The sequence below is a fragment of the Rhodamnia argentea genome, chromosome 1 (assembly GCF_020921035.1).
Source record: "Rhodamnia argentea isolate NSW1041297 chromosome 1, ASM2092103v1, whole genome shotgun sequence".
NCBI classification, from domain to species: domain Eukaryota; kingdom Viridiplantae; phylum Streptophyta; class Magnoliopsida; order Myrtales; family Myrtaceae; genus Rhodamnia; species Rhodamnia argentea.
In genome coordinates, this window is record NC_063150.1 from 23,655,746 (window position 1) to 23,679,522 (window position 23,777).

Below are 23,777 nucleotides of genomic sequence, written 5' to 3' on the forward strand. Positions count from 1 at the left end.
AGAGAGATGGTAAATTTCAAAAATCAAATCTTTGACAGCAGCTAGGTATAGAGAGAAGATGTTCATATTATGTTCATGCATAACTTCCATTCCGTTAAATTGCACTAATTTTAATCTTAATTTTTCAGCTTCGCCATGGTTAAATCTGTAGACACGCCCTTAGGTGAGGGCCTGGGCTAGGCGAGGCTTCCGGCAGCGACTCAAACCAAAAAAAAAAAAAAAAAATATATATATATATATATATATACATTTTAAAATATTATTAGAAATGTATCATGTCAGCACCGGACGGTCAAATAGACTGAAAATGTATAATTGTAAAATGTTTATAACTCAATTGGCAAAAAAAAAAAAAAAAAACAAGTCTATGGCTGAATTGGCACAATTACGTTTAGGATTTCTTTTTTGGTAATTCTCTTTAAATTCTATTCTTGATTTCACTTTCATAGAGTTGGTTACCCTACTTTTTCATTTTAATTAGATTATAAAAGTTGATGATATTCTTCTTGAAGCAATGCACTCTAACATACACAGCGGAATTACTCGGAATTAACAAGCCCGGAAACTTACTTGATCACCGATCGAAGAAGTATATCACATAATGAACATACTTCGGGTTTTCGCGAATTAGATATTACTGTTGTAATCCCTCGAGAGATCATTCTGTCACGTTATCTTGTTCAAGAGGGGGTAAGAATGTTGTCGTCGTTTACTATTTTGTGTACTTTCCTTGTTGAAGGAATTGACAAGTTTATCAATGGCAGAACAAAGGTGATTCTATTATCACGTTGAGAGAGGTAACTGCCTTAGCAATTTTTTATATTTAAATGATAACTGCCCTTTGGTAGTTTATCCATAATGGGATAAGGGCTGTGATAACCTACATGAGCGGACCGCGGACCACGGTCCTTCCCATGAATCCCAAACACTCCAACCTAGTGCATACATTAACTTATATATCCCTTTAAGTCATGGCAATTGTACTTGCCATATTTTCGATTAGCTTATTGGCCGATTAAATTGAAGGCTACATGATTAAACAAAAAAATGCACAATGACTGATTTGCTACGTGATGATTTTATTGGAAAAGAGCAAAGCCATGGTATTTATTTCGCTCAAAATTAGGTCTCTCTATCACGTGTTCTGCCTCTAGCTTCTGGGAGTATTACATTCGAGCACTTCGAGTTGAGTTGGTCCTTGATCAGATCTTTGCTCAAGATCAAAACACGAATATTGGAAGAGCGTAAACCTCTTCCCCTATGATGAATTGTTGCAGAAGATGTTATTGGAGCCAGACATTAACCTATGCATGTAGCAAACTGTGGTACTGTCTACAGCAATTCAGAATGTTCATGTTGCAGCTCAATTATCTCTTTGGCGTCCGTCGAGATGGACACTGTCGGAGCTCTGTCGCAAGCGACGGAAGCCATTGCATATGCACGAGGAATTTCAGATTAAGCACGTGAAACAAAGTTTTGGTAGGAGAACAGTCATTCGCACTATGTACAGTTCTCGTGTTTTCCTATGGATGTGGTCATCTGTCGCATGAACATGCCCTGTTCGAATGGCATCATCTTCTTCTTTTTCTTCAGGAGTCTGCTTGGCGTGCGAAATAGGATTACCGGAGGAGCGCAGCAACGGCAAAGCATCCTCCGAAATGTTTTCCTCTTGATAGTAAAAGGTGTGAGAAGGGGCAGCCGATGCCGGCCACCCTCGAGCGTTATCATATGAGTTTCAAACTAGCGATGGAATGTCCGGTGCCGCCCCATTTGTTTGCGGGAGTACAGTTGGGGCAAATCCTACGCCATTGCATGATCTGAACCTCCGCCATAAACAGTAGCCAAGACTTTATGAGATCGATGGGCAGTTAGGATGTTCCGAACCCGTGAGGCTATGACGGAAGCATCCTTATCTAATCCAGTGCAATCCGGCAGATTTATCATGATAAATCACGGTTTAGATGGATCCAGAACTCGAATCACGGAACGATTTTTATTTCCTCTTTTACACAGGCTGCGTTAACGATTTTTATTTCCTCTTTTACATAGGCTGCGTTAACAATTTTTTTCCGAAATATTAGCAACTTTTTCAGAAAGAAAATTTTGCGTGTACTCTTGTGTTTTCATTAGAGGACTAGTATCTATCACAGTAGAATTTGATTAATCGGTCGAGTTTTCGAATGATCGGTTCACGCTTCGATCCGGTCTCACCCTGAAATTGGGAACCGGAATGGGTGAACCAATTCCCAATTTCAATGAGAGGGAACTGGACCGAATTGCCTACCTGCTCAATTTTTTTTTTGTGATTAATTATTCTCTTTAACGACATATTTAATGTATCACCTTTCGTTATTTGCATCACCTTATAGCTAAACCTAAAAGTCAAACTAAACATTTTAGGTTTACGTTTATGTTTACATTTAGAAAATTTCTTTTAAGAAAAAATGATATTATTCGGTCTGGTTTCTTTTTAGAATCTCCAATTCTATGAAACTAGGAATTGGATCAAATCGGCCGATCCGGTCCGGACGATTCCCGATTGGATCGATCTGTTTCGTTCAGTCCTAGTCATAACCTACTCGGCTGATTATGATGTATGCACGCACATTCTTGGCTCATATACAGCTTTTTTGAAAGTGCGAACAAATGATGGCCACCATAATTGATCTGAACGGGGCAGTGTGCAAGGACAGATGCTGACTCGGGCTTCTCTCTCTCTTTGGAAAGGACAATAATTCAGTGGGGAAGCACAAAAATTGCGAACAGTAGCGTGAGAACCTCGGTACTCCTTCCATTTGCCTCGCTGTGCGCCTAGCCTTTGACTCTCAGTCTGATTTCCCTTTCGAAATCTCATGGCTCTCTCGTGATCTTCCAGGACCCCCTACATCGTAAGAATGACGAGCATAAAGACAATTCGGACGTGCAAGAGCGTGGCGGATTAGCGGGAGAACAATGAACTTGGAAATTACAAGTTGTGTGGCAAATAGAGCGGTTTACTACGTTTGGTCGATCCCATGATCTATTCCTATGAAGTGAAATCCTGTGCAGCGAAGCTCGTGATTTGAGCTCTCCCTCGCGATCACGAAAAACGAGGTATTGGACTCCGGTGCCGATTTCTCAACTTGGGCGGTGACTTTGATCGAAGGGGAGTTGACCTGAGTGGGAAAGAGAACTCGTATGCATTTAGTTAACTGGTAAAGTAAAACTTTTGAATGAAATTAAATCATATGAATAAGTAAGTTAGAGTTGACTGAAAATTTTATTTCTCCCCTGATCGTCCGTGACGAGGTATCGTATTTTGATGGCGATGCTTAGGACAACCTTGTTCGACGCTAGCATCTTGCTAAATGATGAGCAATCATGGACATCAAATCTAAATTTAGTGCATCCACAGTACATAGTTGTTCCCTCATAAACGGTAAACAACCAGACCTGGTGTTACCCTTAGCTTTTGCCGTATGCACCATGTTCAAATAAACGTTCCGTTTTGGGTTCATTTAACGAGTCACGTTCATGAGTGATTGATTGATTGATTGATGTGGCCGTGAAGAAATTGTGGGCTCTTTAGGGCACGTGAAGTGATGGCGCATTCTGGCGTGTGCTCTCTTCTTGTTTTTTTCTGCAATTTTTTTAGCATCCACGCCCACCCAAAGGAAACACCTCCTCGGAAAGAAGAAGACGAGACAGCCTCTCGATCCTTTTTCCGTCGTTTCCGTCGCTTCAAAAGGTCAGTACCGATTGTGCCACGCAAACGTAAAATAGATGTCATCCATATCAGTGATTATTGATCAAAATTGATCTCATAAACTTAGTTGGCAAATTATGAAAAGATTTAATATTCAATTGGCATAAATTTATAATTTTTTGATGACTTTCTTCTTCAAAAAAAGGTAGACATCGTCTCGGTTTGATGATTATGGAAACCCTAGCTTTTCGGTCGAGCGACAAAAGGAAGCATCTTATTGTTATTGAGCCCCACGTGTCCACGTTGGAGCAGAACCTCTTAAATAGATCGAAACGATCCAGAGTCGAACGAGTTCGCGCGATGAAATATTTAACTTGCTTTGGAGTTGATCATAGCAAGGTTAGTGCATGTATTTATTATACCTGGTAGATTGCTTCGTCGTTTTTGTAATTCTTATGTCTATCGAAATTCATCTAAAATAAGACAAATAACGGGCGGCTGACCGGCTTGCTTATCAAACGCAAAAAACCATACATGAAACCGCCGAATCAATAATCGAAGGGAGTCAAAATTCTAGAACAATTTAGTGCATAAAATAAACAAAATCAAATAAGATAAAAATAGCAAAAGTTGTGGACCTTGAGACCCTATAACCAGGATCGTGGTCCGCCGGGTGCAACGAAAAAAAAAAAAAACAAAAGAGTGAGATTTGGAGAGGGCCATTCCCAATCCCATGCTTCTGCTTGGTCCCTACGTGTTGTCACCATTCACTTGCTCTCTTTTCATTTGTCTTTGATTATCATATCGGCATTAGGTTGGATCACTTGCTACTCCCCCTTCCTTAATAAAATAAACTCAATCAGTAGTTGCCGGTCGGCTCAGGACGGAATTTGACATGGATCCTTGCTAATATGACGGTGTGATAGTATCACGGTAGAATGCCAGGCATAAGCTCGGATGTGGGTCCCGCCACGATTGCTATATAGTTTTTGACATTCGTAATATTTGCGATTGAGATTGTATCATTATCTTGTCACACTATCGGCTTCTCAAATCTCATTTGACATTATGGGTCACGACGTTATTAACCGGTCAACAACTTTTGATGCCAATTTGCTCTTATTTTTAATTATTTTATGTTTGATTTACTATGAAAAAGTTTTTGCAATCGTATGTGCGGTTAGGTCTAGACATGCTTTGGGGTCGAAGTGTTGTTGTCGAATCCTGTGCTTAAATAGCTAGAAAAAAAAAAGTGGGCATTTCCAAAATTAAGGGAGTTGAAGCTTCATAGTCACGCCATATACTACTTAGTGGCTGCCCCACAGGATTAGGGGTGAGCGATTTCATATTTTTTACAAGTTTGACCTATAAACTGGAACTTTCTCGTTAGAATAAGTTTCTCATTTTTTAGAACCTAAAACCTATCATATATATCTTGGAGCCTACCTGTTATAGGTTCCAAGGTCCACTTGGGTTCAAAATGTACTCCAAATTGAATGAATGCAGTAAATAATCATCTTTAATGATTACATCTTGCTGTTACAATCCACTTAACCACAGCTCAAATATAGATATATTAATAGATATGAAACATTAAAAAAATTAAAACATCAGTCATAAATAATGCCTAAAATGAAAATTCAAACTAGTGTTTCTAGACTATACACTCATCATCGGAGATCGTGTAATACCACAAGATCAAGTGAAAACAAATACAAAAAAAAAACACCAAAACTTATTACAGGTTTCTCATTCCATTTACTTAAAACTTGTAACCTATCTATCGGAACAAGATTCCTCTGTTTTTGGAATTTGAAATCTACCCTACAAACCCTAAAACCGGTCATATTTTCCACGGGTTCGGTTTCAGGTTTTGCCCCGAAATCAAATGACATGCTTTGACAAAGGACAAGCATAGTGCCACAAACATTATTTTCTACTCATATCAGATTGGACAAGACAACATTGGAGTCCAAAAAATAATCGAAACCCATAAAAAATATTGCCCAAAAGGGCGCATTGTCCAATGTCCCTACACACACCATGGCTGAAAGGAACGAACCATTCGCAGGCTCTCTTCCCAAACCAAACACTTTCCTCCTCCTCCACACACACACACACAGACATATATACATTCACTCCCTCCTCCTCCTTCCCTCATCATTGCTCTCCAAAGACACAACTCTCTCTCTCTCTCTCTCTCTCTCAAAACGTATGGAGAGAAAATGAACCCACCAACTCCATTTTCCTTCCCTTCCTTCATCCCTTAGCAACCCTCCAGTGATACCCCTGAAGAAGAAACCCTTAAGCCTCTCTCTGTCTCTGTCTCTGTCTCTCTCTCTCTGTGAGGTGAAAAATGTCCTACATCTTGTGGAAGAACATCCACCGTTGCTTCCCTGGGTTCAAGTGCCTACCTCCTCTTCCTTCTTCACCGCCAGCGCCCTCAAAGGATCAAGAACGCGACCACCACAACCACGGCTCGCCGTCCTCGTCGCCAGTTTCCACCAGCACCACCGCCACGCCAACTTCAGTCCTGGCCAAGAACTACAACTCCATCTATGACCTCACGTCAGATCCGTCCACCCCCTCCCACTCCACCTCCAAATCCTTTACGCCCTCTACTGTCACGGAGGACCTCTTCTCGTCCTCGGATGACTTCGACGTCGCCCTCTCGCTGCCTGACTTCGCCACCGTCTGCGCCTCACGGCGCTTCTTCTTTCCTCTCCCGGCAGCTCCAACTCGATCGTTGAGTCCGCGGCTACTGCCACCGCCACTTCCAAGAAGGCCGCCAGTGCGCCCGAAGCGGAGGCCGAGACCGAGACCCTAACGGGGCCCGGTGGGGTCGCGGTGCACAAGTACTCGCCCGACCCCTATTTGGACTTCAGGAGATCAATGCAAGAGATGGTTGAGGCAAGGGCTTTGACGGATGTGAGGGGCGATTGGGAGTACTTGCACGAGTTGCTCTTGTGTTACCTCAGGCTCAACCCTAAGCACACCCACAAGTTCATCATTGAAGCTTTCACCGACCTCTTCATTGGCTTGATGGCACTGCCGGAGGCAGATAAGAGCCGGAAAACGGGGCGGCGGCGGAGGCAGTGCGGTGGTTCGATGGGGTGATAAACACTTATAATGTTGACACTCTGAAGGAACACAAAAAATTTGAGAAAAGGGTAAGCTTTGGGTAGTTTTTTTTTAAAAATTTTTCCTTTGGGACTGTTTCTTCCATGGATTGATCTTGTCTTTTGTGTAAAGTGATGCTTCATCCGTGAAGACAAAAGAGCAAATTACTTGGAAATTAGCAGTCCAAGGAAGCGTGGGATGTTAATGTCTCGATGCGTGATTTATCTCTCCAATTTTCCTATGTTATCTGCCGTATCTCTACATGTGAAATATTAAATGTGTTGGAAAGACAAAACTGTAATTTCAATCTCATTGTGTCTGGCAAAAAGACAAAATCATCGGGTTGTTGTGCTTATTGGCTAATTGCAACCCTTTTGTTATGTTAATGATTCTCCTGGGTCTTAGGAATAGTACGTTGGTTGTCATTTCATGATGTTTTGAGCGTGGTCCTGGACTTGGGGCTTTTGGTGTGGTGGGACATTGGATTTTTCACTCGAAAACGGGAATATCATCGTTGCCTTTTGGGTTTATTGTTATTATAATGTATCGGATTACTGTACCGGACGATTTCACAATTCGGACGGCCCTTCTTCCCTGTAATTAGCACGAAGATTGATGCAACATGTGTTCAAATGTTGGATTTGATTATGCAAAATCAGAATCATAACATGCTAATTTTGGAAAATCGACAACAATTTACGGGCTTCGGTCTAGCCGGAGTTCTTGGCCATTCGATGTTTTCGTGTGGTTTACCCCACGAAGCAACAAAACTTAAATTGGCAACTTGTGACCTAAGGAAAATTTCCACAAACATGAGAAACGAAGGTAGCTTATTGTAACCTTCCGAACCATATAATATAGAAGTGGGACATCTAGAAGTCGGCCAACCTAAGATAAATGATTTGGGAATGGTCAAAACAGATTTCTTGGTGTAATTGTTGTTAGGATGCAATAGAGAAGTCAGAGTAGTTAATATATCCTGGTTAACCCATAACTCAATGACTTAAATTTTTGAGTGAAGGTAAGTCCAACTAAATATGTTGAGAGACCACGGATAAAGGTATGCATTGGAATTATTAAGCTTTTGAGTGAATATGAGTCCAACAACTTCTGTTGTGCACTTCCAATAATTGTTAACTTTCTATCGCCAATATTTAGTGCTTGTTTGTTTCACTTGCTAACAATTCATTATAATCCATCCATATCACGATTCCATTCATTTCATATCCCTTTGGTGTATTGACATACTTGGTTTACAGAAAATGGTTAGTAGCGATCTCTACAATATAAACCTTCTACGGCGCGGACATAATGTGAAAGTTTTTAAAAATTATTATGAAGGTGGGATAAAATTACCCATAAAATACTTTAATTTGTGAAAAATCGACTGTTATAAATTAAATAACATTGTCTAACGTCAGATACCATGTATAAGGTCGTGCTACCATATCATGTTGGGTTTAACACAACGTGGATAGACAGTCAGTGTTGGCCAATATTTTGACTAATCAACTGTGATGGATAGACTTGTCAGAATTTATATTATAAATAGGCTATGTTCACTTCAATTGCAACTATTAATAAGTTATATAATTTATTATATCAAGTTTGTCACAGAAAATGGTCCTATTATATACGAAATCATAATTTCTAGCTAAAGAGACTCATTTGACGAGTCCCACTCAGTCCACGAGATTTTTTAGACAAAAAAAGGGCACAAGGGTTTCTTTCCTTTTATAAATGAAGAAACTGACAAATCTGGGAGACAAACCAAGAGGATCCTAAAAGAATCTGTCATTTAATAAGTAGGGTTAAAAAATTGACAAGTATTTTAATTTGTTTGTTTGTTTGTTTTTGAGCAAATTGGTCACAAGGTGGTTGCTTCAAAGGTTAGGTTAACATCAGACCATTTGTCGGCATTTCATGTGAGTGTCTTTGTTATTAAATCGTTTCCATGCTTTTGCAAAAGTCTAGTCGTAGTGACATTTGGTTTGTCCTCAGGAGACGTAGTTCCAATGCAACAATTTGGTTCATGCGTCTTCTAGATCAGAAGAGCTCAATCGGCTTCGATTCCATGTCAATTTGGGCACCATTTGTCTTAGCATAGTTTAAAGTAACAAAAATGATGATCTGTAAAATAAGGATACTATACTAAAAGTCCCTTTTGGATTCCTACTTGACTACTCAAACATTTTAGAAATTCGTCGGTGGTTTTCATTCACATGATTTGAACAATGGAAAACGTATTTTATGCAACTACTAACCAATATCGTTGATCGAAAAAGAAAATGTCAAAGTCGAAAAACATAAAGGTTGGATTTTCTCATCGTCCCATGCGAATACTAATTTGTTGAAATGCGATTGACTTGTAGCACTGTGTAAGCAGCGGCCGTTGTTACGTAAAAGACATACTCGTGTTAGTGGGTTCGGCAATTCATATACTCTACGGCATGATTCTTGATTGGAGTTAAACAAGCACAAGAAACCAAATAAACCCAATTAAAGTTTATAGAAATGTGCTAAATTAATGGCACGCTTGCCCAAAACTACTGGCAAGGGGGAAGAGGGAGAAAAAGCAAGAGAGGCCAAATGCAGAAGCTAGACAGAAAGATATAAACAATGAAACCAAAAGTGACTCCGTGCTAAAAAAAACTAGTCATCGTGGTGTTAATATATGGAGAATTATGTTAGTATTTGGCGCACAATCAAATCTAAGTAAAATATAAAGTGAGAAAGAGTAATCGAGACATGCAATTTTATTTTGGTTCACCCTTAAAGTAATGCTATGTCTAGCAAAGAATTATAATTATAATTAGCGCATTGCACCTCTCGTTACATCACTCAATTACAAACGAAAGAAAGTATATGTAACAGTACTTATTCATAAGCACAAACCCAAACTATTAATGAAAAATTATGGGCTCAAAACTATAAAAACCTTTTGGTATCCAAGGGGCATTGTCCCCTTTAAACCCTCACTGGAGCAGCTCTCTCGGACTCTCACTTGCTTATCATGGAATGAAACCGACATGTTTTTCTGTCATTAGGGAGTATGAATTAGACTCCAACAAATTAGACTATTGGCATATATAAAATGCAATTAGAGATTTGGCTATGAAGACAGAGTGGAAGATTGACCTCCCCGGAATTTTAAGATATACAATGTACAAGATTTATCTACACATGGGGGAGAAATTGATTATGCTGTGCAAAAACATGACAGACCTGAGGATCTATGCGACAATTACTGTAAGAGAACTCGACTGAGGATAACGGGAATCATCTTTTGGGTCATCATGACCTTTTTTCACAAGAGAGATCTCACGAGAAACAATATCTAAAAGTGGGTCCAAAGCACGTGGAGATTGCCAAACAAGATAAGTAAGATTTTGAGCCATAATCTTGTAGACAACGACTTAGGATTTCAGTCGAGGGGTCACTTTACCATTGTCAGACGGTGGATTCTTCCTTGCTTTGTCCCACACATCATGCTTTCCATAAAGTGGTTAGGACTGTGTATTAGGGGGAGAAACTATAATTAACACGTTCGAGTCATTGTCAGAGGGGCATACCTAACGAGAAAAATCTCGCCCTTGGTTTCTTGCTGGAGAAGAGATGGGGTTTAAGCATGTGGAACAGAAGGAAGAGACAGCGAGAGTGGGGTCGACAATGACTCAGATAGTCTGTACGCGAGATGAGCGATACGAAATCAAATCGAAACTTGGGAAGTCCAATTTGAGAGTGCAATTTGTTAAATGAGCAAAGATGTTGCTTTTATAAGCTCATTGAAGCTCATGTTTATGCGACCCGAGACGATTTACATGTAATATGTGGAGGGTATGATCAAATATTGACTGGTTGTTGTCGGATTGAAAACCCTCACTAGTCCAAACACGGTGTCGATGGTCGAATAAGTCTCTATAAACAGTCATCCAAATAGATTGCTCAACGATAAACGGTACCCGGCTTTAGGTTTCAATTCAAAACACCCAACTTATGATCTATCCCGGAGAATATCACTCTCAAGTTTGCTTGGACGTGCATGCTTTACAGTAGAGACTGGAGATTCTAAAATTTGACTGAGACTTATCGAGGGTTTTTGAAACTTTAAAATGCCTTGGAGAAAAGAAAACCCATGTGCCCTCTTGAAGATCTTCAAATGGCTTCCATCATGTCTACATTATTGGAAATCATCCATGATTGGGTCGAAATTCAGACGCATCACGTCAGGGCTGGTCTGATGATGTTGGCGATGACTGATGAGCGACATACCTGACAAGCTTGATACTGTTCTCATCATCATCATTTGGGGAAGAAACAGTCTAACATTCATTGGGTTTCTTCTCTCCTCGGGAATGGCTAGCTTTGTCGACGGTGGAGAACGCTCAGAGCAGACAGGTTTCTTTAAACTCTCACTGTTCGCCATGCACGAGGACAAAAAGATCGCAGGAGCATGCCGAATTTATATTCCGTCTGTACGTTTTTGCCTTGACCCACAATAAAAAAAGAAGAGGAGAGATTTAACGGGCATGGGTTTTTGCCGTTAACGATGAGCGGATTGGACACACATGACATGAAAACTAATGCCAACATGCTTCTCGGGTGAAGATTTTAAGAATCATGTCTATATCATAAGGGTTGCCTTTTTCACCGTTTTGTGTCTTTATTGGGAAATGCGGGTTACTATCGTCCTGCATTATTAGTTTAGATTAGATTTTTTGGCAGCAACCTATGAGCTAGAGGGTAATTTCATGATTATAGAGCATTACTAGGATTATCATAATTAATACCATGAGAGGGGCTAAAAAAGTGAGATCGTTGGATGGGTTAATCGCATTACGAGGCATCACATTGCTCTTTTTTCGGGAATAATGCCTTTCGCAACGTGGTCTCGAAATTTTGTTGCAGGTTTAGGAAAATAAAGTTTCGTGACAATGCTCAACAGGATATTCCAAGAAAGCGAAGGAAACTTGATTTTTCGCTTAATCTTCTTGCATTTCAAGCTCTTCTACTGTTTCTCGAGGGATTGATCGCTTCTTCTTCCCATTGTTGTTAAGTTCGTTTCGTTAATAAGTTACCGTGTAATAATATTTTGTACAGAAAGCTACAACACGATGAATTTGGGTACGACAGCACGAGGGAGCGGTCTAATTCACTCCAGTAGGAGAGTAACAAGAAAACCAAGAAGCAAAATGCTGACATGTTTACATAGTGACTACAATCGTGCCGACTCTTTACTTCTTGTACTTTGAAACCTTCCAACTTGCAATCTCAGATTTTGAAACATTTCTTGTCCCCAAGTGAAGTTGCCCAACGAGAAGAAGACAAAGAGGGAGCAAGGAGCAATAGCTTGTCTCGCCATGGCTCAGAGAGCCTGTGCGGGACCAGCAGGCGGTAACCAATTGGCGAGTCCAATTTGCGCAGGCTTTGTTTGGTATCCTAGACATAAATTGGAGGAATGCATTTGAGTACAGTGACACAACTTGAAGGCTCAATAATTCAGCTGCACAAACCGAAAAGTAGCCATCATTAGGGCCTACTGCTGTCATGATTTCTGCACTTTCGTTTCTTTGTCGCAAGCAACTAAAAGTACAAGTCTTAAGTTAAAACATAGCATTCCACATCTGAGCCACGTAACAGATCAGGTTGAGCTGTGGGAAGACTGACGAACCAGTGGTTGAAAGAGATGATGAAGATGAAGGTCAGATGAAACCCTGGATGCCATCAAAGACACAAGTTGCCTACGGAAAACTATGTATGTAACCAACGATCTTTGACTTCATATCATATTTTCAGGCAAACTGTGAGCCACACTTGTGTTAGAACAGAGTACGTCGATAAAAAACAATGGATCTTATGCATTTTACTTCACAAAGAACCGATGATGGAAGACAACTCTTCATTAGACCCAACAAAGCTCCAAATATCATCTGGGTGTCAAATCTACTTATTCTGACAATGTTATTCATTGCAATAAGGAGTAGGTAATAACGATCCAATCCTGTTAAACAGGACTCATTGCTGATTAGAACTAAGCTAGGATTAGCCATGCGTGCTACAGAATCAAACTTTCATAACTGCCTAATCTCTCTACCCTTCCCAGTTCCTTCTTTTACCGAACGTCCAAGTCAAAATCAATCCCTAGTAATATCCTAAAAGTTACATCCAAGCATTTTTTGTACTAATCTGCATGGTGCAGGAAGTAATTTCTATTAACCAAAACTTCTGTTGTGACAACATGACAAATGTTTAGGATTGAAACACTTTCATATGAGAGAATTCAATGGTCCATTCCACGTTTGCACCATAATAGAAAAGCTAATGCATCAGATAGATAAAATACGAAAAAGGAAAGGCCTAAGAACTTTTAAAGGCACTTTATTTGGGATATGCAGGAAGAGCTAGCTAAGAAATGCAATCTTTTGACATTGCCTCCGCAATCAGCACCATGAAGGCCGACCCTTCAACACATGCTCTAACCCTTAATCAGTGCTTCGCATTTAAAAACCCAGCTGAAGAAGTAGAAAACAATTTCAAATCTGCTTCGATCAGACAAATCAAAATTCTTAGTTGTAAAAGCTAGCATAAAATTATCTGAGTGAGTCATCATGCTTGTCAAAAAAAAAAAAAGGAGAACATTACCACATGTTCTAACCTTCGGCGCTCCCACTCAAAGCACAGCACACAATCAGACAACTACAGTATCAACTTCCAAAAGACAGTAAAAGAAAAGAAAAAGTTCGAGCTTGTATAAAGAGAGGAAGTATAACTCACATGCAATTCTAAACATCATGATTGAAACAGGTAAGAATTACCCTGCTTTTCAACTAGCAGGGCCCACAAGTACACCTTGAGAAGAACCTTCCTTCCTACCACCATCATCCTTCATGTCACCATCGGACTTCCGTATCCTGATCTTGTATTTGGCTTCAAGATCAGCAATTTCCTTCTTCTTCTTTTCGAGGGCCTCATTCAACCTTGCGATTACCTCCTCAAGTCCCTCTTTATTGCGCTGAACAGCAGGCAGAACCTCTTTGACGGTTCTCTCGACCAGCACACCCTCCGATCATCCGGTAGCACCGTCTTGAAGGGTCAAGAGGCTGGATAGCACTTATGACCAAAGAATGCTCACTCACCTCCATCTCTAGCTCTGTGATCTTCGAGTAGATTTGGTTAAGTTCATTCCTTAGGGAACCATATATAGTTGCAACTGCTTGCTCATTTGCCGGCTCACCTTCCGGTCTAGTGGCCATATTTCGCTGCAACAGAACAAATCAGGAGATTGTGGTAAGAGGTCACATAGCGAAAATTTTCAGGTCTGATTAATCAATTTTAGAGGTACAAAAGAACATAGATAATGAGAAAGCAAACAGTTACGGTGCCTTAGACTATTCATGTGGAAGAGTCAAGTGGAAAAGCAACACATGAGAAAGAGCCAAGTAAATAGTTCAACCTCAATCATTAGACAAAAATTCACCAAATACAATCAGAAATTCACAAACATTAAATCAAGGAAAGTACAAACCAAATGATGAAGCTCTTCAAAATCAAAGCTTACTATGCTTCTAACATGCAAACCTATGATCCCTGTTTCAGCTTTCCGGTTTGGGATGAATAACACACGCTAAAAATTTGAAACCACAAAACCAATAAGGAATTCACAAACATTAAACCAAGGAAAGTTCAAACCGAATGAAGAAGCTCTCCACAATCGAAGCTTACTATACTTCCAATGGTCAATGCAACCATATAATCTCTGTTTCAGCTTTTTTGTTTGGCCAGTTAACACGTGCCACAATTTGAAACGCAATAGCAATATGCAGAACATTGGGGAAAAGTACTTGAGTACAACTATTGTGAAAGTAGTATCTACATCGTAATCTTATAGGAAAAGAAACATCAATCTTACAAAAGGCATCACTTACTGATCGATCTGGATATCATCTCATAGGGAATGCTTTTGGAAAAAAAGTAAGGTACTATTATCATCTAATAGGAAGTATGTTCTATGACAAACAACGCGATCTCATGATGAGAAGAAAATGGCTGATGCTTATCCAAAAAGAAGAATAACAACGGTAGTTTTCTATAGTAGGAAAAATATTAAGACACACACTCATGTTGTCCAGTAAAAAGAATACTATAAATAGCCTCAATTCGAGATGGAGGAAGAAAAGAGCAGAAGGAAGGATTGGAAATGCGCAACCAGTTTTCCTTTTTTGGTGAGAATATGCACAACTAGTTAAAACAAACAGGCATTCAGCTTGGTGATAGAAATGGCACACAAACTAATAGATCATCAATGCGTCTTCCAGAAAGTTTGGTTTTGGTGCCAGCAACACAGACAGGCGCATAAACATGATCAGCCACAATAAGCCATTATTGTCTGTTTATCCAAGAATCTCATTAACACAGTGGCATCATACAAGAATGACACGTAAACAGTACCAAAGGTTCAACCGGAAAGGTAAAGATAGTAATCAAAGTTCTGGAGACCAAACAAAAATCCCATTTACCAACAGTATACAAGGAAAATAAAGATCAAGAATTGCCAAACAACCATCAACCTTGTTGGGGCTTGAAACTTCCAGTTTCCTGGTTCAGACTCAGATATACCTTCGACTCACGAAAAATTATTGCAAAGGAAGGTTTTGCAAGTGGCATTTTTAGCTCTTTCCGTGGATTTAAAAAAAAAAAAACAGAAGAAAAAGAAACAGAAAAGATAACAGTCACTGAAACCAGGCAATGCAACTGTCTCAGAACAGGTCAGGAGAGACAGAGACCGCCTTAAGAATCAAAAAGAAGGAAAAAAAAAATCAGAAAAGTTAAGAGGGAAATCGAAGAACAACGAAAAAGCATCCGCTGCCAATTGTAAAAATTCGAAGGTTTCTATGGCTACATACTCGCGGCACACTGTTCCACTCATCATCCATCCAACATCAATCTCTTCGCAAACAGGCCGATCAAAACCACCTCAAAAGAATGATAAGTTTGTTTAGCTTTGTCGATGGTTATGGCGAGAATCTTCAACAATTTCTGGAATCCCACTCCCATTTAGCACAAAACCGCCATTAACGTCATTATCCACGAACATGCCCCATCATTTAATTCTAGAAATCCATTCTTTTTTTTTTTCTCCACACACGCATGAACCACATCCACCGCCGACTTCAAAATCCTAAACTGAAGTGCTGAAAAGATCGAGTGCTAAGATGTAAAATGGAAAACGTAACGACATCTACGCCTCACCTTCACTTCACTTGAGGACTCGCGAGGCTCGAGCTCGAGCGATCGAGATCCGATCTTGGGGAGAGAGAGAGACAGAGAGTGAGAGAGAGCTTCAATGGCGCGGAGAAACCCTAAACCCCCAAATTGGTCGATTCTGCCGCTTCAGAAGATCGCTGCAAAAACGCCTCCGGTCGAGTTCTTCACGTGGACCTTCGGCCCGCCCGAAGATTGTTCGGGCTCGGGCGTGATTTTCCACCGATTGGACCGGTCTTTGTTTTGACGGGTTTGGGCTCGCCGAGCCCGACAATTATACATGACTCTTTTTTTTTCAAACCACCTAATCTTTTTTTTTTTATAAAATAGCCAAAAAAATTTCAAATAAGAGCCCGAAGGAAAGGGAAGGGGAGAGGGAAAAGTGAAAAGGAAAAGAAAATGAAAATAGAAAAATAAAAAACTTAAAAAGTAAATGACGAAAATACCCTTCAATCAAGCCATTTTTTTTTTAAAAATAATTTGAGCACTTCAGGCCCTTACTTGAAATTTTCCCTAAATTAGGGACCATAAATCAAATCTTTCCATCTACTTCTTTTTAATTCAAAGGCATCCGTCTTATTTTTACAATATTTCACGTCCCGTAATGCTTTTTTTTTTCCTCTAATAAATTGCCGATCAATTTTTGTTGACATATACTATTTAATTGGCGAGCTAGGGCAATGAAATACACCTATCACGTTATTATTTGCTTAAAACTATTATGTGACGCCTTTAGCAACATAAAAATTTTAAAAAGAACTGAGAGAGAGAGAGAGAGATGAAATAGACTTAGCATAGGCTCTCGAGCTCGCGGTCACTATAGCCGCTTGAGCTCTTGGCTATCGGCCATGGCCTCAAATCTCAAGTTCGTGGTCACGACCATGAGAATTGTCTGCGAATACGTTTTTATAAGTAAGAGGTTAATGATTGGCGGCCCCTTTTCTTGAAATAGAGGAATGCTTTTTTAAAACTAAATAAAATGAGATGCCCAATTTTGATGCCGTCACAAGTGCAGATGATTCTCTAACAGGAAAAGAAAAAGAAGAGGGATTAATACTATGAAAAGCTCCAAACGGATACACTTGTAACAAATTTACCCAAAATTATTTTTTTTACCACAAAAATATCTTATACTGATATATCGGTGATAAATTTATCCCAAATTATTTTTTCGATCATAAAAAAGCCCAAACTTTAAATTTGTGACAAATTTACTCAAAACTAATTTTTTTTACCACTAAAATCCAACCTCTATTAATTTCCGTTAAATTGAATTAATACCACAAAAAATCTCAAATTGATACGCCTATGACAGACATAGGGTAAAAATCTCAAACATGTACAGTCGGCAATTCACGTATCATCCAATTCGGTAATTTAACTATAAAATTCAACGAAAACTATCATAGGATAAATTTATCACATATGTACCACTTTAGGGCAAATTTGTCAAGGGTGTATCAGTTTGAAATTTTTAGTGATCAAAATAATAATTCAAGATAAATTTATCACATGTGTGCCAGTTTAAGCTTTTTTGTGATATTAACAAAAAAAAATTTGCAAATGATGACATTAACACTTTTTTTTTTTCCTTTTTCGCAACCCATCAATCTTTTCGAGAAATTATGATTTGATTGGGAAAAGTACACTAAAAGTGTCATAAGTGCTACTTTGATAAGAACATAAAAATAAGATTCCCCTTTCTAGAATTCTGGGTTTCCCTTTCAATCGATCCTAAGGTCTGTCCTGTAAATTCGGTTCTCCATCGGAATTTATTTTGCCACGTTGCCATCTACAGTGCACTTTCACAAAATTGGTGAAAATTTAATGAACATTGAGGTGCCAACTCAAATGGGGGCAAAGCGTGCTCTTTCCTATCGTTCCTGTTTCTTCTCTTCTTCTTCTTGGGGAACCGTCTCGAATTTGATAGCATGAAAAAAGAGCTCAAGGCAAAGACAAAGATATATGATGCTGCTTCTCCTTTTGGTGCCGGGTTTCGTTTTGTAAATCTGCGCTTTGGTCGGTAAATTGAACTATCAAAGAAGTCTTTGCTCAATCAGAATACACAAAGTTCGAGCCGAGTCGATCGATGAAGGTTTATCATCTAAATGCTGCATAACTTTGTATTGTCTAAATTGAAATGCGGTCTGCAATTCTAATCCCCAAAAAAGTACACGAGGAAGCAAAAGAGGAGCTTATTGAGAGATTCAACTGCACATCTTAATGCCACAGGAAGGACCAGATGTTGGTCTAGCCTGGAAAAAGAACACCAGCCCGGAAGTGCTCAGGGCTCAAAGGTCATGTTCTCTGCCTCCTTTCTCACTGAGTCGAACAGCACGGAGGAGAGATATCTCTCTCCGAAGCTCGGAAACACAACCTGCGCCAATTAGTTTATTCTATCAACCAGTAATTCCAACCCATTATTAGATCAAGCACCTCGTTTTAAGCCCCGCAAGTAAGTTAAGGCCAAAACTGGAGCCTGGAGCTATTGTCTAAGCAGTGGATCAAGGGCCTAAGAGGACCCTGATCGTGGACTACGATTATCCAGTCCCTTAGCAATTTCGCTCTAAGGGGAAGACTGGTGTAAAGAACCTTGACTTGTACATGACAACTCAGGCTGCGCCAATAAAAACCCACACCATCATTAGTTTCAGAGGAAAGATCAATCAAGAGCAGAAGACTTACCACTATTAATTTTCCATCATTCTCTGGCCTCTTTGCAATTTTGATTGCAGCTGCTGCTGCTGCACCGGAGGAAATTCCCACCTGCATTTTGTAATTGTAACATCAAAACAAAAGACAAGACATGACTACTATCACTCTTAAATATAATTGCAGAAATAGCTACTACTTCTATAATCCTCAAATGTAATTGAAGAGATTTTCTGTGGCCCGTAAACACAAATAAGATGGACACTCAGGAACAAGAGGTGATAGGAACTTACAAGCAAACCTTCTTTCACTGCAAGAAGCTTTGCAGTTTCAATTGCTTCATCGCTTGATATCTGCAGGAAAGAATACATAATTGGTCTCAGGAATTAACGGTGACACTGATGAAAGGGATTGAAGTTGATGTGGTAGGTCGAAGTAAAGCTTGGCAATGACAGCAAATAATCTCAACCGGTTCAAAAGGATGGCCTTAGTAACTTTGCCGCATGCCCAGTTATCATCAGAGATAAGGGTTACTTTGTTTAACGAACATAATTGTCTGACTATGTATGACCTTTAGATGTTGAAGGTGGAAACTTGGACAGCTTACATTATGTGATTGCAGCCTGTTATTGATGTTCTGAATATGAACATCATTATTGTCTACCGCATTTCCTAAGTATCCATTGCAAAATACCAAATGCAATAATACATCAGGATCAATATATTATTGTAAGCTAGTAAATACACATTTTGTGGAGCAGCATTGTGATGGCATTTGCTTGCAATTTGATTGATTAAAGAAATACTTCCAAACCTCAGGAACATCCTATGTAAAATCGTTTTCATATCTGACCAATGACCAATAGCAGATGAGAAATCAAACATACATGTTCGACTGGATGTCAGCATGACTAAAGTTCTCAGTGACACGTAAAAGAACCAATCACATCACTTCAAAAGCTGTCGTTACCATAAAACATTTACTTTTCATAGAACTTACTAAATCGAAAAAGAGTTCGTACTTGAATAACTTCATCGATAAGGTCAACTTCCAAGACACCTGGAATGAAACCAGCACCTATCCCTTGGATCTTGTGAGGGCCTACCAGAACCAGTCAGCAGCAATCCATGAGACAAAGTAAATCGTCTAAACCAGAAAAGATTAAGTCTGCAACTATAATATCCAAGAGAGATTGGTCCTTGTTTTTCACACAACTATCAAAGAGAGAGGTGCAAATATTTGCTCATTCCAGAACAGTTTGGCCATAGATGCAGCAGAGAAATGGATGTGGATGACAGCTTTAGCAATTTCAAAGTTAATAGAACCTGCCGTAAAGTCCACATGCCCCAGAAGTCATGAGGCCTTAAATCAAGAAGCTCCGTTGACATATCACAACAGTGCCACAAATTGAAATATGGAAATGAGAACACCACTTCAAAACCAGAACTTATGTCAGAAATATTGGCAATGGGCCATATAGTAAATCTTGGGAGTCACACCCTTTATATTTAACCCCATTTTTAGTTGAAAGGATTGCACTTCTTTTCTTTTTTATCAGCCTATTTGTATCAACAATTTATCATCTCATGTTTCATCTTTCTGCAGAGATTGCTTCTCTCTCTTCCCATGCATTGATGCAAAACCATGAGCCTTGAACCATAAGGACTAAAAAAATACCTCATCATATCGATCTCTTACAAGTCATTAACCAATCTTAATGAAACAGAATTGGACGATAAACTAGATTGTGCATGGAGATTTAATAATCGCAAAAGGTATGACATGTTCAAGGGAACTAACCAGGCTTCCCTCCAGACAATACAGGGCTTTCAACAGGTTCAACACCATAGAGCTGACAAACAAAAGAGAAACAGTAAGGAACTTAGACTAGAAGGGAGAAAAATAATAACATGCAGCTGATGCAGCCCCCTCGACACAAAAAGATTGTTCAGGCACAAGGTATTTTTGTTCAAGGCATCCATAGTTGATAATCACCCAAAACTGACTATATTTTGTTTGAGTTCAACACATGAAAAACAACAACATAAAAACCATCTACCTTTAGGTCAGGTTTTTGCTCTTTCAGAAACTTTCCAGCACCAGTTATAGTACCGCCAGTTCCGATCCCAGAAACAAAGGCATCTATTTTGCCTCCGGAGCCTTTCCATATCTCTGGTCCAGTTGTTTCATAATGTATCTAAACAAACAATGACAGCCAAGCTCAAGTTTCATGTCATCACCTGCATATACAACCAACAAGACATGACAGTTGACCACATATGTACCTTTGGGTTAGCAGGATTCTCGAACTGCTGAAGAATGTAAGAGTGAGGTGTCTTTGCCATTATCTCCTCCGCCTTCTGAACAGCACCCTTCATGCCCTTGGCAGGATCTGTCAGGACCAACTCAGCTCCAAAAGCACGGAGGATGATCCTTCTTTCCAAACTCATAGATGCTGGCATTGTAATGATCAACTTGTAGCCCTTTGCTGCTGCCATGAATGCCAACCCAATGCCAGTATTGCCACTTGTAGGCTCAATCAATACACTCTTCAGCAATTTGGAATTACAAAGTCAAAATGAAAATCCCATCAGCAGAAGAGCTTCATTTTCTCTATAAACTCATTTGCACATGTATATTGACTATCACTACACACGGCTACGAACCATAAAAACGAACAAATAAACAGAGCAGTGTAGTTCGTAAATTATTGCACATGTCAAGAATCAACACCGTTACAGAGTTCCGATCATCCTCCATACAAAGAGTTTGGAAGAATTTTGCAATCCACTAACCTGACCAGGTGTGATAAGCCCCTTGGCCTCAGCATCTGCAATCATACTATAACCAATCCTGTACGAATCGTCCATCGAAAAAAATGCAGAAGTCAAGACTCAATTCAAAAACCACTTTGCTCTACAAACTCATAAAGAATCTCTCCATTTCTTTTTTTCTTTTTTGGCGTCAATATGTCCATTTCAGAACAATCAGTAAGCTCTGAAAAGACAATCCCAAAATAAAGATAGCACTTTAATCGGAAACTCGTAATGGCAGAGGCTATACCTGTCCTTGACACTAGAGCATGGCTCCATCATCTCAAGCTTCGCCGCCACACGACCAACACAGCCGTCCACTACATTGTTGAGGTACACCAACGGGGTTTTACCTATCAACTGCCACCCCACAGAATCATGAGCAAAAGTACTATGAATACAAGGCGGGCGTGCAAAATCACACAATCGGCACCGAGAAGTTTGAACCCAATTGGAACATACGCACCTCGGTGACATCTTTAGCGATTCCAGACTTTTCATCGGCCATGATTCCAGATCACTGCGACCAAACGGCAAAAAATTAAGCCTTGAGAAACAAAGACCACCTGTAATGTCCTACTCGTGAAGCAAATGAACAATGGCAGAGCTATCAAGACATCCTCGAAATCAGCAAACCCACGATAAAATCTAATAAATTAAAGCCTAAGGTCGATGCGGGTTCGCGATGATGTTATGGTCGATTCTCGTCCTTTCTGCAATATAATACACTCAAACAATATAAATAACAAACACCCATTTCACGCTGATCACCAATGAGAAACGACGCGCTGGTGATGCGTTCGCATCTGGGTGATTTTTAAAAACATTAAAAAAAAAAAAACAGTGCCTGTGGAACATGCTTTGAATTGGTGATAACGATGACGGCATCCGACCAAATTGTATATTAGATTAAGCTCAACTCCCTGCGGTTAAGACAGAAGATTACGGTGCACAACAGGGATAAAAACGCAAATTAGCATTGACCTTAGGATCCCAGGAAGCAAAAAGTCACCTTGGAAATGAACAGAAACCAGTAAAAAGATTCTGAATCGTTTCTGAATGAATCCCACGAAGAACTCTGTCAGGGCAACGAACTCAAAAGATGATTTAAAGGGTTTAATTGTGGAGGATTCACGGGGATTCCGCTAATCTTGGAAAAGGGTTCTCTAATTTCAGATGAATTTCACTTCTTTTTGAGGAGATGACAGCAGGGTCGTTTTCCGAATTCGTTCCCTTCCATATTTTTCCATGGAAGCAAAGCCAATCAGAAGATTAAATTAAGTCAATGAAGCTGAATCTGACCTGATTTTCGGGCCACGTTAACAGGGAATCGTCAGCGTGGATGATGCCGAATGAATCACTGCCATTCACTGCGGATAATCTCTCGTCGATATTTCCTTCCATTCACCTCCACAATAAGAAAAAAAAAAAATCCTTTCTTTTCTGTTTTTGGCTGGGAAAATTGATAATGTAGCTTTATGTAGGTTTGGGTATTAATGTCAAGTTAGAATTAAAGAGAAAGGGACCAAAATGATCATTAATATAAGTGTTTAATTTTGGGTGTGGGGTGATCAAATCTTTAAACTTAGACTAAAAATTATACAAGCAAGGTTCTGATTTATTCTTTCAAAATCTATGAAACATCCCCCTCCACCCTCAATCTCTCTCTTTCGCTTTGTCACCATCGTCGATTAGGGTAAGACAGTGGGACAATGAGCCCGAGCCAAATTATTGAGGCTTGGCTTGAGTGCGAATCTCAAATCTCAGGTTCGACCACCCTCGATCCAAGGTCGAGGACCTCCTATCGGCCTTACCGAGGTTTCTTGGGATCAGCGACCGTCCTAAATTGTCTTTTGGAGGTCTGACGCCACCGCTAACCATGGGAAAAGTCGGGATTTGCTATACCAATACTAAAATCAAATTGTTGCAAACATGAAACTGAGAAGTACAATGATTCGAAACAAGCACTTCCTTTTGTGAACCCATCAAAGATAAATGTACAAAAGGCTCAAGTGGTAAACTCCCTGTCGCTGTTGCAATGACGTGCCGTCCTTGATCGCTTATGCCAAAATCGTCTACACACGTCGATGATAGTAAGAAAACTATAAATATGGTGCCCTTTGTCTATTGCACAACCTAATCTGCACGACTCTTTTTAAAGGGATTAAATAAGAATTGACTATTTTTGGGCTGTCTCTGTGAGGTGGATAAATGTTTGTAACCAGAACGCCAATCAATCAAAGAA

General features: G+C 39.7%; 2 protein-coding genes and 1 pseudogene across 6 annotated transcripts; 1 reads left to right on the forward strand and 2 right to left on the reverse strand.

Moving 5' to 3' along the window:
• Positions 1–5,662: 5,662 nt before the first annotated feature.
• LOC115750278 lies at positions 5,663–7,152 on the forward strand (annotated as a pseudogene).
• A 6,193-nt stretch (positions 7,153–13,345) lies between these two features.
• Positions 13,346–16,230, reverse strand: LOC115730215 (probable prefoldin subunit 2). The gene is given in 3 exon segments (XM_030660815.2): positions 13,346–13,865; positions 13,867–14,064; positions 16,055–16,230. Coding segments are annotated over 2 exon segments (429 nt in total). The 5' UTR covers positions 14,059–14,064; positions 16,055–16,230; the 3' UTR covers positions 13,346–13,628.
• A 1,943-nt stretch (positions 16,231–18,173) lies between these two features.
• On the reverse strand, positions 18,174–22,978 carry LOC115750318 (cysteine synthase). Of its 5 annotated transcripts, none has more exons than XM_030687588.2 (11): positions 22,835–22,978; positions 21,999–22,052; positions 21,783–21,892; positions 21,515–21,572; positions 21,005–21,268; positions 20,779–20,916; positions 20,520–20,571; positions 19,741–19,820; positions 19,012–19,071; positions 18,752–18,832; positions 18,174–18,443 (listed from the first exon to the last, which is right to left on the reverse strand). In XM_030687588.2, exons 2-11 carry the CDS (start codon positions 22,038–22,040, stop codon positions 18,351–18,353), a joined length of 978 nt encoding a protein of 325 aa, XP_030543448.1. In that variant the 5' UTR covers positions 22,041–22,052; positions 22,835–22,978; the 3' UTR covers positions 18,174–18,350. The 5 variants fall into 5 exon arrangements, with proteins under 5 accessions (XP_030543448.1, XP_030543447.1, XP_048139247.1 ...); XM_030687587.2 differs by lacking the exon at positions 22,835–22,978 and adding an exon at positions 22,545–22,782; XM_048283290.1 differs by lacking the exon at positions 22,835–22,978 and adding an exon at positions 22,545–22,781 and having other exon boundaries at positions 21,999–22,245.
• Positions 22,979–23,777: the final 799 nt, after the last annotated feature.

Bases quoted from the DNA above. Each gene is read 5' to 3' on its own strand.
- LOC115750318 (XM_030687588.2), bottom strand. From the start codon at position 22,040: ATGGCCGATGAAAAGTCTGGAATCGCTAAAGATGTCACCGAG. The intron at 21,573-21,782 runs GTATAGCCTCTG...CGATTCGTACAG, and splicing joins TGCTCTAGTGTCAAGGACAG to GATTGGTTATAGTATGATTG. The intron at 19,072-19,740 runs GTACGAACTCTT...TCTTTCCTGCAG, and splicing joins TTATCGATGAAGTTATTCAA to ATATCAAGCGATGAAGCAAT.